The following is a 16,009-nucleotide window of genomic DNA, read 5'->3' as shown; positions in this document are numbered from 1 at the left end:
GGTCGCCTGCCCCATTGACTCAGCCAGGACCTCTGCTCCCCTGGGGGAGCACCCAGAGCTGGGGACCCAGGAGAGCCTCCTGCATCCCTCCTGGCCTCTTGGCACTCCGGTTCTGCTTGACCATCCCAGAGGATTCGTGAACTCCTCCTGGCCTCCTCCCAGCACTTCTGAACCTCCTGGCAAAGGACCCTGGCCCTTCAGTTGCCTCTGTCCCATCGTAGGCAGCATATCCCCACCAGCTGCCCATGCACACTCCTCAAAACAGCCTGAGTTCAGGCCCAGACTCACGGACAGGAGGAAGGAAAACGTTTTGTGGAATTTATATGTATTTATAGTGGACTTCGCTCAACCTGGAGCACCCTGCCACTTCCTGGCTCTCCAGGGACTTGTGCCAGGGGATGCTTTGGGTAGGTTTTTACCTGCCTCCTCATACGACGGTGCCTTAAACCATTTAGGGGAGTGGGAGGCCATTGGGGTTGCACAGGAATGTCCGTCCTGTGGAGGAGAGGGAGGGGAGGACAGTGGCTTTCCAGGACCATCTGCAATTGGGGCTTTCTTTTCCCTGCGATCAGGAGCCCCCCTCGGTGCCCAGGGTTGCGCGTCCCCACCCACCCTGCTGCTCTGTCCTCCAGCTAGCAAATGCTAGTGGCCTTTTTAGCCTTTTCTCTAATTTATTCTCCTACCCATTCTGCCTTGCCTGAGGTGCAGCGGGAGGAGAGATGGGCCCAACCCAGCACAATCCCAGCCCCAGCCCGCAAGGCAGCTACATCCAACCCAGCAACCCATCCTGCTTTGCCCTCGCTGGCCCTGCGGGCACAGGCTGAGCACTCTCATGCCATGAGCATCCTGCCCAGCCTGGGACATCCCGGCGGGGCTCAGGGGAGGGCAGGCCAGGATGGAGGGGCTGCCCACGGCAGGTACCGGACTGGGGCAGTGTTGCTGCTTGGCAGGTGGCTTGTTTACTGTGTAAGCAAGATGGGCAGGAAGTGTCTCGTACAAGGGAGACTCGTGCAGGAATAAATTTTAGCTTGAACAGAGTGCTGTGTACATGTGCTTGTCTCTGGGTGGCCAGGCGAAGGACTGTGGCTCCAGCAGTGGGAGGGAAACCGAGGCGTGAAGCAGGACTGTAACACCGTCGGTGCCGGAGCAGCCTGCCTGTGTGTGGCTCCAGAGGCCCAGGAGCACCCGTGCCCTGGGGCTTGCCTGGAGCAAGGGAGACCTGGGTGCAGATGGCAGTCCCTCTCCTCCAGCCACCTGTGGTGCCCAGAGGCAGAGGGAGCCTTTCATTCTCCTCCAGCCCTGCAGAGCTCCCAGCGCCCAGGCTCTTCCCCCAAAGCCCCTGAACAATGGCCCCTTTCTCCCCTGCTTAGGGATGGAGACGGGCACCGAGGCATTAAGGGGCAGCGGGAATGCAGGCGGTGGGGCTCAGGCACCCAGCTCCTGGGAAGCGCGAGGGAAGGAGGGACACGTTCAGCCCAGGCCCCCCAACACAGCCTTCAGTGGTACCCTGCACCGGTGGGGAGCCTGGAGGCAGCAGGCAAACCGACGGCACCTCCGTGCACCTGAAAGCAGGGTCCCCAGCGGGACGGGCTCCCAGCGGGGCGGGTGCGAGCACACCTTCCCCTTTAAGAAGCTGGCTCTTCGTGCCAGAGCCTGACCTCGGCATCCTCAGCTGAGCTGGATTAACGGGCGAGGGGGAAGGGCCCTGCAGAGGGGACTGGGGCCGTCGGCCTCCAGGGGCTCCCCGCACTCGTGGCACGGTGGGCATGGCCCTCGGGGCTCCGCAGGGTCCGGCGCTGGGGCGGCACGTGTAGGCGCGGTCGGTGCCGCCACTGCCTCTGCCCTGGTGTGGGGAGCGGGGGTCCCCACACCGCGCCTGGGCCCATGGGGGCAGCCGGGGAGGAGCAGGTGGTAGGGCAGGCGGCGGTGCCGGGGGGCAGAGCATGCTGGGGAGGCTTTTAGCCAGGCTGCACTGGGAATTGCCCGCCGCCATGAAAGACTTCACTGAAATCACGCTTTGCCCCGAAGCTCTGGACCACAGCAAGGTAGGGCGGGGGTGGGGGTGCCACCTGGAGGGTCCCCACCTGGCCATCCGCGGGTCCCCGCAGCATGCTCCCTGCGGTGCCACCCACGCTTGCTCTCCTGCAGACCGAGTTCTGCAACCCCGTCTTCGAGGGTGAGGAGCCCCAGGCAACGCCAAGTGCCAAGCGCCTGCCAGAAGAGGATGGGACCAGCCCTGCGTCGCCCCGGGACGGCCTCGGTACCTGCCCGGGGGTTTGTACGCACGCCCTTGTCCACGGGGCCACTAGGAGCAGCCAAGGGTCTGGGAGCGGGGTGGTGGGGCAAGCTCCCCACAGGGCTCTGGGGCTGTTTAGGGGACCCACTAGCACCCCGAGGACAAGAAGTCGGGACGTGCCCAGCTAGGGCTCAGCCGGCTGTGCAGGGAGGTGGCAGGGTGGGGGCATGGCTATCAGCACCCCTGCTCTGCCCGCTTTCCTTGCCCTCCCACAGGCCGGCAGCTCTGGGGCCAGGCAGGCTGGCGGTACCGTGCTGACTGCAAGTTCACCTGGCTCTGCATGGCTCTGATGAGTGCTGTCCTCTTCTTCCTCATCGCCCTCCTGCTGGGCGTCGTCATCCACCGTGAGTGCCTGAGCAGGGAGGACTGGGGGATGGGCTGTGACCATGGGGGGGACGACACAGAACTGGCTCAGAGGGGGAGAGGGGCACAGCGAGGGCATCCATCTTGCACAGGACCTCCTGGGGTCTGCCCATCGTGGGGAGAGAGTGCCCCCATACACAGGAGCAAGGGGGATCTCCACCTCCCTGGGATGTGGCAAGGTCACTGGGCCCTGTGAGAGCCGTGTGGGATCCCCTGGGACCTGCACGGGTGGGAGCACAGGACATGGGGCTTCCTAAGCCCCTTCCCTGCACTGCAGCCATTTCTCCCTGCTGGGACTGAGCTGTCCCTGCTCTTCCCTGGGCACAGAGCTGACATCCCCGCAGCCACCTGGCGCCCCAGCCGCAGCCCTGCCCGCCCATGGCACCGCCGCCACCCCTGCAGCGCCCACCCGAAGGGACCTCCTGGCCCCCAAAACATCTGCCACGCCAACCCAGAGCTGGCTGCCCGCAGCCGGCACGCCAGCACCGGGTAAGTCCCGTGTGAGGCGGTGTGCTGGGACGGCGGTACCCTGCAGCACTAGCTCATGCCCACGCTGTTGCCCCGTGCAGCCTGCGGCGGGACCCTGCGGGGCCCTGCGGGCTCCTTCAGCTCTCCCAACTACCCTGGCCCCTACCCGCCGAACGCACTCTGCATCTGGCGCATCGAGGTAGGCCCCGGCCTCACCATACAGCTGAAGATGGAGACGTTCAGTGTGGAGGGCACTGCCTCCTGCCTCTTCGACCGTGTGGAGCTCTACGAGGAGCAGGGGGCCGGCAGCACGGATCCTGCCCCGGCTCGGGGGGGCCCAACCAGGTAGGGCCCCTCGCACCCGGGGAGCGTGGCAGTGCTGTGGGGACGGACAGCATCTCCAGGGGCGAGCAGTGTCGCCCCTTGTTGTGCCCCCAGGTTTTGCGGCAACGTGGCCCCCCCGACCTTCAACACCAACTCCAACCACCTGCGCGTCACCTTCGTCTCCGACAGCAGCGTGGGCGCCCCAGGCTTCAGCGCCCACTACCGCGCCGTGGCTGCCAGTGAGAGTGAGTACCCCTGCCCCCAGGCACTGCCAGGACTCCTTGCTGCGGGCAGGCAGTGGGGTCTCCCGTAACACCCAGGGCACTGGGGCAGGGGAGGGTGCCCAGTGGGATGCCACTGCCAGCCTGGCCATCCCTGCCTGCTCCGCAGAGAGCTGTGCCTGGGATGAGCACTTGTGCGACCAGGGGCTCTGCCTCCACCTGGGCTTCATCTGCGACGGCTTCCATGACTGTGCAGACAAGAGCGATGAGGTCAACTGCAGCCTGAAACACAAAGGTGGGCCAGACCCCGCCTGCAGCCCACAGTGCCCGCGGCACCCAGCCAGAGAGCACGGCGATGGGCAGTGGGAGGCAGGGGCGGGGGGGTGGGGAGACGGGGTGAAGGAAGAGGGGCAAGGGGGTAAAGCTGCATGTGTGTGTCCCTCCAGAGTGCGGGGGGCCACTGACCACCTTGGAGGGGCACTTCTCCACCCCAAGCCATCCCCAGCCATACCCGCACCAGCAGGTGAGAGAAGGGATGCCGGCAGGATGGACGCGGGAGGAGGGTGAGGGCGGGCAGGGAGGAAGGCAACCTCCCACCGGGGAGAGCTGGGGGTGCCCCTGCCCAGCTTCATAGGTGTCGCCGGCTGCCCCCTGCCCTGCAGCTGTGCCTCTGGCAGATCTCAGTGCCCGTGGGCCACGTCATCGACCTGCACTTCCACAACTTCAGTCTGGAGTCGCACGAGGACTGCAGCTTCGACTTCGTGGAGGTGCACGACAGCGCAGGCACGGGGGCCGCCAGCCTCATGGGCAGGTACAGGCACACCCCTGATATCTCCGGCCCTGCTGCACCAGTCTGGGTGCACTGGGCTGCCGTGGCTCAGCTGGGGAAACTGAGGCACGGGGCAGGCTGGTGAGGAGGAGCCACCAGAGGACAGCGTTTGGGGAGGTGCTGGTCAGCTCCACTGCTCACCCTGACCCCATCCCTCACTCCATGACCCCGGCAGGTTCTGCGGCCACCAGCTGCCACCCACCCTGACCTCCTCACGCCATGTCATGACCATCCTCTTCGTGGCAGACGAGGGAGTAGCAGACGACGGGTTCTTTGCCAGCTACCAAGCCCGCAATGCCACAGAGAGTAGGTAGCCAAGCAGGGGCATAAGCTGCCCAGAGGGGCTCTGCGGTCACCGTCCTTGGGGGTTTTCAAGGCCACACTGGATAAAGCCCTGGAAAAAACTGCTCTCGCTCCATAGCTGATCCTGCTTGGAGCAGGAGGTTTGGCTACAGGCCCCTGGGGTCCCTTCTCACCTGAATGACCCTATAACCCTATTGATCCTAACCGTGGGGATGTGGCCTGGAAGGGCTCACCTGTACACAGGCACAATCCATCACCTGAGGGCTGCCCCCAAAAACCCAGGGAATTTGGGATCCCCCTAAACTGGGCCCGCAATGGCCACCTATCGGCCGTGGCTGCCAGGTGGCAGTGCTCTGCAACCACTCACCTGGATGTCCCCTGGGCAGTGACCAAGAAGAGTGGAGATAGGGGTGGTCAGCATGGGAATAGGCTGACTCCCAGCAGGAACACCAGCCGCCATCAGCACGACCCCGGCCACAGCCAGCCTGCTCTCTGCCTGTGCCCATGCCCGAGCCCATGCCCTGCTGCGCTGGCCCCTCTCATCTTACAGAGACCTGCAGCCCCACGGAGTTCTCCTGTGGAAATGGTGAGTGCCAGGTGCTGGAGTCCGTGTGTGACGGCTGGCACGACTGCCCCGATGGCACAGACGAGCTGAACTGCACTGGGGTCTCCTACCCGGCCTTCGGTGAGTGCCACCCCTGGGTGCTCCACTCAGCACTCAGTCCGCCCTGAGCCCACCTGACCCGGGAGACACGTTGGCAGCTGCCCCATGGCTAACATCTGCCCGAGGCATACATGGTAGGCATCACTGCTGCTATAAGAAGTGAAGCACCTCGCCTTGTGGCAGGGTCTGTCTGTGAGCCCGTGGAAGTGGAGATGTGCCTGGGGCTGGGCTACAACACCACCTCCTTCCCTAACATCTGGCTGGCCATCCCAGACCAGGAGGGAGCCGCCGAGGTGCTGCAGGACTACCAGGTGAGCTGCCCGAGGGCTGCACGCGTGTCTGCCCGCGCCATACCATACCCCACCGTGCCACTCACCACCACTCTCCTCCTGCAGACACTGATGGAGCTCGCCTGCTACCAGCACCTCCGCCTCCTCATCTGCAGCCTCTTCGTGCCCAAGTGCACCCCAGATGGGGGTGTCCTGCAGCCCTGCCGAGCCGTGTGCCTGGCTGCCGAGCTGCGGTGCCAGCAGTCCCTTGGCCTCCTTGGCATCCTCTGGCCTATCAACTGCAACATCCTGCCCAACTCTAATGACCCTGTAGAGTGCTTCCAGCCCTGACCTGGCAAGAGAAGAGGAGCAGGGGCTGAAGCAGCCTGCCCAGAGCCGCTCCTCCACCCCAAATGTCCTTCCCCATCCTCCTCCTGTTGCAAATACCCAGCTGCTGGGGTGGTCCCCATCAGCAGCACCCCATTGCCTAGCTCCTCACCTGCCCTGCTGTCAGCCCCTCTGCTCAGTGCTCAGCTCAGTGCCCAGATGTCATGGGCTTGCCCACAGGACCAAGTCCTTAAAGAGCAGGTGCCCCTTCCCAGCCTTGCTACAGGGAAAGGCTTGTGCTGGAGGGGCTGTGCCCACAGGCTGGAGCTGTGCTGGGGACACCGCACAAAGTCCCGCTGCCAAGCAGAAGGATGGTGGCAAGAGGGTTGGGCGCTGCCTCCCCATCCTCAGCCAACCCCAGGTGTGTTGGCCAGAGCTGTGCATGGTTCCCAGACCACTTCTCTCTTTCAGCCTCTCCTGGCTGTGCGTGGCCTCTTTCCCACAGCCCTCAGGCAGCTGCTAGCCTAGCAGGGGTAGGGTTAATTATCACCAAATGGAGCAAGGCTGGGCCGAGGTGAGCCAGGCTGCAGGCAGGAGAGTCCAGGGCTGCCCATGTCCCGCAGCCCCAAAGCCAGCAGAATAAACAGTGTAAGCAGTTGACAAACCCGACGGAGCAGGTGGCTCATTTGGGGAGGGTCTGTGTGTGGGTCCTGCCAGATCCCAGGGGAAACTGAGGCATGGGCCAAGGGAGGGAAGCCGGGGCTGGGGTGGGGGGTCTGAGCAGGAATGGAGGGGCACAGGGGAGACTGCCTGGCTGCAGGGGGGAACAGGCTGCTGGCTGTGCCCTCGATGGGCTGGGGGGCTTGCAGGCCCCCAGGGATGCAGGGCCCCAGGGAGATGGATGGGTCTCAGAGTGGGTCAGGCTGGTGGCCCCATGGTGCAGGCAGGGGATACTGCCCCAGCAAGGGCAGCGGCCCTGCTGGCAGAGCTGGCCATGCTGGCTTCAGGCCACCCTGATGGCTACAGGCCCGGCAACACCCTGCAGCCACAAACCAGCTCCCAGCTGGCCAAAAACAACAGTCCCTTCACACCTTGGGAGAGAGGAGCCAGGCTGCTCCCTGCCAGCACCCAGCCTGGCCCTGGGCATCTGGGGCAGGAAGGCTCAGCTGGCAATGTCACCCGCACTGCTGCGGGCACCGGCACAGGGAGGAGGACAGCCAGCAGTGCCAGCATGCTTCCCTTCGCCCTCTCCCGCCCTGAGCATGTGGCAAAGTCCCCTGCCAGGCTGGGGTTAGTGGGAGCAAAACCCACTCGGGTCAGCACCACTCTGCCCTTGCAGCCACCCCTGCTCAGGGGTCTGGAGCCCACCCAGGTCCTTCACTCCCTGCATGGCCCGGCTGCTGCAAGCTGGCTGCAGGGCACGGGGACTCCCCCCAGCTACAGGACCGCCCCACCGCTTGGCATCTGACAGTGTCCCTTGGATGCACTCGGTGCTGGAACGAGTTAAAGGCAAGCTGGGAGTGCCTTCGAAAGCCCGGCACAGTCCCAGCTTTGCCACGTGCCCCGCGGTCCCCTAGGGCTAGCCCTGCTTCCTGGCATCGCTGCAGTGCTGCTCTGCCTGCACTTCCACCTGCCTGCTGCTGCGTGGCACATCCCTGCCTGCTCAGTCCCACATGCCGCCTCCGGGCCCTATGCCGGCACCCCCCCGGCTGGCTCCTGCAGCTCCCCATGGGTGCTCCCAGGGCTGGCACTGCCAGCCTGTGTGCACCCTGCCGTGCCCCTTGCCTCAGTCCTGCTGCCAGGGTCAGCCCAAGGCTGCCAGTCAGGGGACCCACACACCCCGAGGGCTCCTTCTTCCTTCTCCGGGTCCAACCCTGCCTGCCTTTGCTGGGTTTCCCTCCCTTGGCCTTTTTCTTGATCCGCTTTCACTCTGCTGGCTGTTTTCTCTCATTTCCCTTCCCTCCGTCCTGCTGCCTGGGTGCCAGACATGTTGAGCCAAGGTGTTTTGCAGTCCATGCTTCCTCTCCCTTGGCCAGGCTGTTTGTCTCACTCTCCCTTCCCCCTCCTTACAGCACTTCTGACACCATGGGATTATTTTTCTTTTTCCCCTTGTCTTGTAGCTTTTGGCTCCCAAGGCCCTTGATTTCCTTTGGAGTTTGGGAGGAGAGACGTGAGGAGGAGGGGGGGGTGGAGAGGCTGCCTTTCCTAGGGCCTTCGTCAGAGCGAAGTGGCCAGGAAGAGCCGCAGCCCTTCCACGCCGGAGAGCAGCAAGGCACTGGGGAAGGAGCCGCAGGATCGCAGTGAGTGGGGCTACCCAGCTCCGTCCACCCCGCGCCGGGGGGAGCTGGGACTCGCTGGGGTCCTGGCTCCGGCGCCTGGGCGGAGGAGAGACACTTTTCTCCTCCTTTTCCTCTTTGTTGCAGCCGGCGCGTCCAGGAGGGGGAAGAGAGCAGCCTTCCTGGGGCAAGGCCACGGGGAGGGAGCCAGCGCCGGCCGCGGGGCTCCGCTCTCGCTGCGCTGCTGTGGGAAGGGCTGGGGCAGGGTGGTCCCTGGCACCGGGGTGGTCCGGCACGGCCAGGGATGCTGCAGTCCCAGACAGCCGTGGCCCCAGGAGCCAGCCGGGCGTGGAGCAGAGCCACCGGCAGCAGGGATGCTGCCAAGGGCTGGGCCGCGACGCAGCCTCGCGCTCCCCAAGCTGTTGCCCCACCATGCACCGGCCGGATGCACCAACCCCCCCCCCCCCCCGGCTCGCAGCTCACCCGCTGCCTTCCAGCTGACACCCCAACAGTCTCCCGCCGGCACCCCCATGCACACCCGTAGCTGGACATGCCACCGATGTGGCAGCTCCCATCCCAAACAGCCCCCAACTGCACCCAGCTCCCTCCCCAGCTCCCTGGCCCCAGCACCCCCATGAGCCGTCCCGCGGAGGGGCATGCCCGTGGGCTGCCGGACAGTGTGGTGGCACAGCCAGTGATGGGGATGCTGCAGCAGGTGCAGCTAGGAGTCAGGCCTTGCCATGGGCAGCAGCCACAAAGGCAAGGGGGAAAGAAGGGAGGAACAGTTCCCCGCCGACCCCCTGCACCCACTCCCTGCTGGGAGCCACTGCAAGCCTATTTCCCAGCCCTCTTCACTGAGGTCCCCAGAGATGTTACCCCTCTCTGCCCCCTTCCAGCCCCTCCATGGCAGACGAGATGAAGCAGCTCTTCCTCCTCTTCCTCCTCGGGCTCATCACCAGCTCCTTGCAAATCGAAGACAACAAGATCCCTGGGCTGTGCTCAGGGCAGCCGGGCATCCCGGGGACCCCGGGCCTGCATGGGGGCCAGGGTCTGCCAGGCAGAGACGGACGAGACGGCCGGGACGGGGCGATGGGGATGCCAGGGGAGAAGGGCGAGATGGGCCCTCCTGGTAAGAAAGGAGACATCCCGGCCGGGGAGGGGGACCTGCTCTGCCTTGCCTGTGGGGAATGCCCTCGGCTAGGGGCCGAGTCCTGGATGCTGGCACAGCCCCCCCATTGCCAAACTGAAAGCAAGTCCTGCAAAAGTGTCCCTTTCGTGCCACCACCGCCCCTCCGGTCCTGCCTGTGGTGACCCTGTGGTGATCCTGCAACAGGAAGCAGCTCCCTGCCACTGGCAAAGCTGCATTTCTCCCCATCCTCACTGCTATCCCTATCTTCCACCCCCTGCTTTAGGAGGGCCCACCAAGCTGTCCCCAGAATATGGCTGCATCATTCCTGCCCTGGCTCCTGGGCTGGGGTTTCTCCCAGCCTGTGGGGGTTTCTCAAACTCTCTGTTGCTGCTGTGCCCGCTTATCACGTGCACCTAGCCCTCCCCACTTGCACTGCTTCCCCAGGCAGAGCACTGGCCATGGCAGGTATTCACCACCCGCATCCTGTGGGAGGCTTGTAACCCTGGTGGGACTGGGGCTGGGGGAGCTTGGATGGCGGGGGGCTGTGCTGGTGGCGGTGGCTTAGAGGTAACCCTGTCCCCTTCCTGCCTGCCCCAGGAGCGCCCGGTCCCCGCGGGGAGGTGGGCAGCCCTGGCGTGGACGGCATGCATGGCGAGAAGGGGGCGCAGGGCGAGTGTGCGGTGGCCCCCCGCTCGGCCTTCAGCGCCAAGCGCTCTGAGTCGCGCAGCCCACCGCTGGCCGACCAGCCCATCCGCTTCGACGTGGTGCTCATCAACGAGCAGGGCCACTACGACCCCGCCACGGGCAAGTTCACCTGCGAGGTGCCTGGCCTCTACTACTTCGCCGTCCACGCCACCGTCTACCGTGCCAGCCTCCAGTTCGACATCATGAAGAACGGGCAGTCCATCGCCTCCTTCTTCCAGTACTATGGAAACTGGCCCAAGCCCACCTCGCTCTCGGGGGGGGCCCTGGTCCGCCTGGAGCCCGAGGACGAGGTGTGGGTGCAGGTGGGCGTGGGGGACTACATTGGCTTCTACGCCAGCGTCAAGACGGACAGCACCTTCACCGGCTTCCTCGTCTACTCCTACTGGCATAACTCCGCCGTCTTCGCCTGAGCCTGCCCTGGGCTGCGGCCGGGGCCAGGGCGCGTGCCCCTCCCCAGCCACCAGCGCCCCGGGGAGGGCAGTGCCAGGGTCCGGCTGCATGGGAGCCAGGACACCGGGACCCCCGCCCCACTGCGCTGCTGCCGCCCAGCGCAGGGCAGGAATACGGCCCCTCTGCCGCCCCGGGGGTGGCGGGGAGCATCCCTTCAGCAGCGCTGTATAAGAGCTAAGTATTATCTCAGGCACCCGGCTCTGGGGCAAGACGCCCGCGCTGGGGAGCCGCAATAACCTGGTTGCCGTATGTTACTCGCCATAGCCGCCTCGGCACGCAGCGTAGCCCCGCCGGCACGGGCACGGCGCCCCGGCCCGTGCTGCCAGCTTCTCCCCGCCCGCAGAGCGAGCCCAGGCTGCCTGGCCGCTGGCACGGCAAGGGGCCCGTCCCGCCGCGGTCCTGGCATGCCCCAGGGTTAGCAGTCACCGCCGCTCCCTGCCCTCCGGCTGCCCCGGCGCCTTCCCTTCCTCCTTCACCTTCAATAAAGGGCTCCTCAGCCACGCGTATGCCTGCTGCGTGTGCGCCCGTGCCTGCGGGACGGGTCCTGCCGGCTCCGCGGGTGCCGGCCAGGCCGTGCCGAGCTGGCTGCGGTGCCGGCACCCCTCTGGAGAGGCTGCTCCCGGCGGGCAGGGCTGCGTGGGTGCCGGGGGCCCGCGGGTGCAGCGAGGGGTGCCGACGGCGCCAGCGGCCGGCAGGGCTGCGCCGTCCTGCCTGGGGGGTCCCGGGCCGGGGGCCGGGAGGGGCCGGGAGGGGCCGGGGGGGCACGGTCCTGCGCCGCCGCCCGCGGCAGCAGGGCCAGCGGGAGCCACTAGATGGAGGCATCGGCGTGCCTGAGCGAGGGCACCCGCCGCGGCGACATTCCCCCGTGCCCCCTCCCCGAAGCCTCGGGAGGGGAGCGGGGGCACGGCAGCCCCCCCCAGGTGCCGCGGCTCCCCGCGGCGCGACGGCGAGGACCGACGCCTTGCTGGCCCTGAGGGTCCCGCTCCCGCGAGAGGCCACCCCGGTGGGAGCGGGCTCGCCCGGGGCGAGGCGGGGGCCCTGGCCCGGCGGTGGGGAGCGAAGGGGGGCGGGGGGGGGCTGGCCCCACGCCTCCGGCACGGGGCTTGCGGGGCCCCCTTCCTGCCTGCCCCCCTGCCAGCCCCGCACCCCAGTGTGAACGCGGTGACCCGCCTCTGAGAAAGGTCCTTATTTTTAGCAGGGGAATAAAGAGCTTCCTCATTCCTGCCCAAAATAGGTCCCTGCGGGGAGCAGCCAGGGAGGGGGCTTTTGGCCACGGGCCGAACTCCTTAACGGGCCCTGCTGCCGGAGCGGGCTGGGGATGGCTGCTCTGCCTGGCCGTGGGGTGGCAGCTGGGCTGGGCTCTTCTCCTGGCCATGCCAGCAGGACCTTGCAGGCGCTCACCAGCCCCGGACCCCCCTTACATGGCCGCACGGCCACCTCTCCTCTGGCCCGGCTCCCCTGCTGCCCCCCAAGCCGTGCTGCATGGATGCCCCAGGACTGCGGCCAGGCCCATCCGGGATGAACAAACCCTGCGGGAGCTGGGGCAGGCTGGCAGCAGCCGTGGGGCCAGCCTGTGTGCCCCTGTGGAGGGCCAGCGCCACTCCCAAAGGGGGCTGCCCACAGCCCCACAGCTCCCCACCCTGGGACCGGGCACCGTGCAGGCATCTGGGGCCAAGGACATGTCACTGCAGCCTGCCTGGCTGTGTGGGACTGGGGGGGGGCGGGGGGGGGGGGGTGGACGGTCCAGCAGTGCCAAGGGCCACCCCAACCCATAGGGGCCTGTGGAGGTGCTGGGAGCAGGGGTGAAGCCTCGCTCCCCCGTGGGGTGCAGAGGGGCTCTGCTAGCCATCTTGCAGGCTCCTCTTCCGAGCCCCAGCTGCAGGATTGGGTTACAGCGGAAGCGTCTGTTTGGGTTGACGATGGCCTTTTCTGTAAGCAGAGCTGCCCAGGGGCAAACAACGCCGCAGAGCAGATCGATGGCTGGCGCTGTCTATTCTGGGAGGAGGAAAATTACTTTTCTTGAGACGAGGCCAGGGGAGGTGTGTGGGGGCTGGGAGCATCCTCTGGTCCCTATCATGATGTGGGGGAGCACAGTTAGCACAGTTAACAGAGGCAGCCACAGACATAGCACTTGGCACAGCAGTTTCTGGGCTTTGCTTTCTTTGAGATGCTCTTGGTCTTCTGGACACTTTGTCAGGGATCACTGGGGGACTACTGGGAACCCTCTGAGGAACCCGGGGGTGCCTGCTGCTGGGGAGGATAAGAAAGAGGATAAGGAAAAGATAAGGATAAGGGAAGGAGAGCCACAGGAGACCTTGACTTCTGGCAAGTTTCTAGTAAGCTCCAGCTGCTTCTGATGAGCTCTACCACCTGCCCCTGAGGAAGGAGTGCTTGAAGCCCCTGTTCCAGCTGAGCCCAGGTTAGGGAGGGGCCATCTCTTAGCCAGTGCAAGGGAGAAGCCTATATAAGAGCCAGGCTCAGCACACAGGTACTGTAGTGCAGCTGACAGAGGCAGCAGTTTGTGCAGAAAGGTGGGTTGTTTGGGGTTTTGTGGGTTTGTTTTGGTTTTTTTTTGTTTGGTTTTTTTTTTTTTTTTTTTTAAGAAGTGCCAGCACCTCTTCTCAGAGCAGCACACATATCCTTGGCACACCAAGGTCACAGTTGCTAGCAGCCATTGGAGCAACTCTTTCTGCAGTGCTGGAGGATACAGCCTGGCTAGCCCTGAGCTCCAAAGGGTGCTTGGGGCCTCTTGCTGGGGCTGGTGTGCCTGGCTGGCAGCCCACAAGAGGTGTGTGGTTTTGCATGTCTTGGAGCTGTGCTGCCAAGTGAAGGAGCTGCTGGAGGAGGTCAGCAGGCTGCGTGGCATCAGAGAGGGCATGAAAGAGATCAACTGGATCACCTCTGAGACCCTACAGCTACAAGAGCCCAAACCTTCAACTGTAGCGGCAGAGTGTGTGCCTGTCAGGTTTGACAGTGGAAATGCCCACGATGGTGAAGGTTGTCCTGGTGACTCCTGGCAGCAGAAGGATGGCTCTTGCTCCACCCAAAAACTTGCAGTTATGGCATAGGTTTAATGCCCGCATCACTGACGAGGTGCAGGGAGCACTCTCCAGTCATCTTCAGGTGACCTCTGCCAGCAGGCCAGCTGACCTGGTAAGGAGAACTTTAAACTGGGAATGGCAGGGGAGGAGACAATCCTCACTCGGGTGGGGATGGGGTGGGCAAGCAAAGGGCTCAGGGGGTGTGAACAGCAGGGACTCTGTTACCAACAAAACAGGATTGAAGCGGGGTCACTTCAGCATAGGGGCACAGATAGGGCAGTGCCCACAGGACAGCAATGTGGGCAAGCTCTCATGGCCTTGCTGGGAAGTGGGCATATGTGGGGGCCACTAATGCAGGCAGGATGGGGGGCAGACAGGAGGAACTGTGAGCACTTACAGGGCTGCAGCCTCTTTGGGATGATGGCTGATGTGGCAGCTGAGGGCTGATGGGTCAGGATTAGCAGGCAGCTGTGTGGGCATTTGCTACATGCAGCCCTATCAGGATGCAGCCTGCCTTCTTCAGGCATCTAGAAGAAGCCCCATGTCAGCAGGCCCTGGTCCTTACAGGGAGCTGGAATGTCCCCAATATCTGCTGGAGAGACAGCCTAGTGAGACACAAGCAGCCTGGGAGGTTTCTGGAGCATATTGATAATGCCTTGCTGACACGGGGAGTTGAGGAGAGGTGCTCTGCTGGGCCTCACAGACAAGGAAGGACTGGCCAGAGGAAGCTCAGGATCCTGAGAGAAGAAAAGACAAAAGCAGGATCACAACCTGGATTTCAGGAGAGCAGACACTGGCCTCTTCAGGGATCTGCTTGGGAGAATCCCATGTCCTGGAGAGAAGAGGCGACCAAGGATCAGCTCTTCCAAGCTCAAGTAGTCCATCCCAATGAGCAGGAGTCAGAGTTGGCAGGTTATCTGTGCTGACCTAGGAGGAATAAGGAGACTGTCTGAGCATGCAGAGATGGGGCTAAGGCCATTTCAGCAAAAGGAAATGCCAAGTCCTGCACATGGGGAGGAATAACCCTACACATCAGCACATGCTGGTTGCTAACTGGCTGGAAAGCAACTTCACAGAGAAGGCCCTGGGGATCCTGGTGGGCAACAAGTCTACTACAAGCCAGCAGTGTGCCCTCATGGCAAGGAAGGCCACCAACCTTCTGGGCTGCCTTAGGAGGAGCATTGCCAGCAGCTGAAGGGAAGTGATCCTTCCCCTCAGCTCAGCACTGGTCAGGTACAGCTGCAGTGCTAGGTCCAGTGCTGGGCTCCCCAGTGTGGGGAGCATACATGGACATACTGGAGAAAGCCCAGCAAAGGGCTGTCCATCTTGTACTCTGAGGGTGAGCAAACCCTGGCACAGGCTGCTCAGAGCTAGTAGAGTCTCCATCCATGGAGATATTCAGAACACAACTGGCCACAGTTCTGTGCAACCTGCTCTAGCTGCCCCTGCCTGAGCAGGGGGCTGGGCTGGATGATCTCTAGGTCCCTGCCAGCCTCAGCCACTCTGTGTTCCTAAGGCCTTGGCACTGTGGCTCCAAGGTGCTGGGACTTCTGCTGTGTTCAGGGAGCTGGTGTGGCTCCCTGTGCCAAGCTGCTAATGAGGGAGCAAAGCTGGTGCCCAGGAGCAGCCCAAAGGCCCCCCATGGTTCGGCTGCGGATCATCACCTGCTCCCTCCCTGTTGGCCTGGTATCATTAGTTGCTCATGCTGCTGCGCATCTGCAGCACGTGTCTGTCATGCCAGCTCCCTGCTGTCAGGCAGATGATGGCTGTTGTCCCGGGGCTGGGACTAGCGGCTCATTAGGGCTTGGGTGTTGCAGCTGGGCTGACAAAGGGATCCTGGGGATTTTCCCGGGGCCTGGGAGGCCCCAGTTTCAGCAAGCTGTCAGCTCCCACCACCCCAGTGGTCCTAAACCGGAGTAACCTAGCAGCATCATGCTCCTCCCTCCTTGGGGAAGGGAGAAGGGTCTTGGCATTGTGATGGGCTGAGACCAGCCCACTCGGCTCACATGTGAGGCTCCCAAGCAAGCTCTGGAGTAGGGTGTATGCCTGGGGACTCCAGATCTTGTGCTCTGGTCTGGTCTGTGATCATCACTGCTGTTGGACACCCTCCCCAGGCAGTGCAGCCCTGCACCAAAAGCCACAGTGCCAGAGCAGGCAGGTCTGGCATGGCTGACCATCAGGCTTGGGGACCCTATGTGCTGCCCATCAGTCAGGAGGTGGTTGCATTTTCCTCTCATAATTGCTTGTTGATTGGCCAGTGCGTGCAGGATGGCTCCCAGGGGAAGGCTGTGTCCTTCACATCCTGTCCTCGCTTGGCTGCAGTGGACTGAGGCGGATGAACACC

At 64.1% G+C, this 16,009-nt stretch overlaps 2 protein-coding genes across 2 annotated transcripts; both read left to right on the top strand.

The window, feature by feature from the left end:
• The first annotated feature begins 1,976 nt into the window (after positions 1 to 1,976).
• On the top strand, positions 1,977 to 6,602 carry MFRP (membrane frizzled-related protein). The gene is made up of 13 exons (XM_075521271.1): positions 1,977 to 2,045; positions 2,149 to 2,260; positions 2,512 to 2,640; positions 2,987 to 3,148; positions 3,229 to 3,472; positions 3,566 to 3,696; positions 3,842 to 3,966; positions 4,109 to 4,195; positions 4,335 to 4,483; positions 4,677 to 4,807; positions 5,355 to 5,489; positions 5,652 to 5,779; positions 5,864 to 6,602. Exons 1-13 carry the CDS (start codon positions 1,992 to 1,994, stop codon positions 6,086 to 6,088), a joined length of 1,812 nt encoding a protein of 603 aa, XP_075377386.1. The 5' UTR covers positions 1,977 to 1,991; the 3' UTR covers positions 6,089 to 6,602.
• Positions 6,603 to 7,994: 1,392 nt separating this feature from the next.
• On the top strand, positions 7,995 to 11,126 carry C1QTNF5 (C1q and TNF related 5). The gene is made up of 4 exons (XM_075521275.1): positions 7,995 to 8,064; positions 8,185 to 8,364; positions 9,237 to 9,469; positions 10,067 to 11,126. Exons 3-4 carry the CDS (start codon positions 9,244 to 9,246, stop codon positions 10,582 to 10,584), a joined length of 744 nt encoding a protein of 247 aa, XP_075377390.1. The 5' UTR covers positions 7,995 to 8,064; positions 8,185 to 8,364; positions 9,237 to 9,243; the 3' UTR covers positions 10,585 to 11,126.
• The last annotated feature ends 4,883 nt before the right edge of the window (positions 11,127 to 16,009 follow it).

Source organism: Mycteria americana, chromosome 19, assembly GCF_035582795.1.
Source record: "Mycteria americana isolate JAX WOST 10 ecotype Jacksonville Zoo and Gardens chromosome 19, USCA_MyAme_1.0, whole genome shotgun sequence".
NCBI lineage: Eukaryota > Metazoa > Chordata > Aves > Ciconiiformes > Ciconiidae > Mycteria > Mycteria americana.
This window is presented reverse-complemented; position numbering and strand designations above follow the sequence as displayed.

Excerpts from the sequence above, each read along its gene's own strand:
- MFRP (XM_075521271.1), top strand. The coding sequence starts at position 1,992 with ATGAAAGACTTCACTGAAATCACGCTTTGCCCCGAAGCTCTGGACCAC. Across the intron at positions 3,967-4,108 it reads ACTGCAGCCTGAAACACAAA|GTCCCTCCAGAGTGCGGGGG; the intron begins GGTGGGCCAGAC and ends CTGCATGTGTGT. Across the intron at positions 5,490-5,651 it reads GGTCTCCTACCCGGCCTTCG|GGTCTGTCTGTGAGCCCGTG; the intron begins GTGAGTGCCACC and ends GCCTTGTGGCAG.
- C1QTNF5 (XM_075521275.1), top strand. The coding sequence starts at position 9,244 with ATGGCAGACGAGATGAAGCAGCTCTTCCTCCTCTTCCTCCTCGGGCTC. Across the intron at positions 9,470-10,066 it reads GGGCGAGATGGGCCCTCCTG|GAGCGCCCGGTCCCCGCGGG; the intron begins GTAAGAAAGGAG and ends TGCCTGCCCCAG.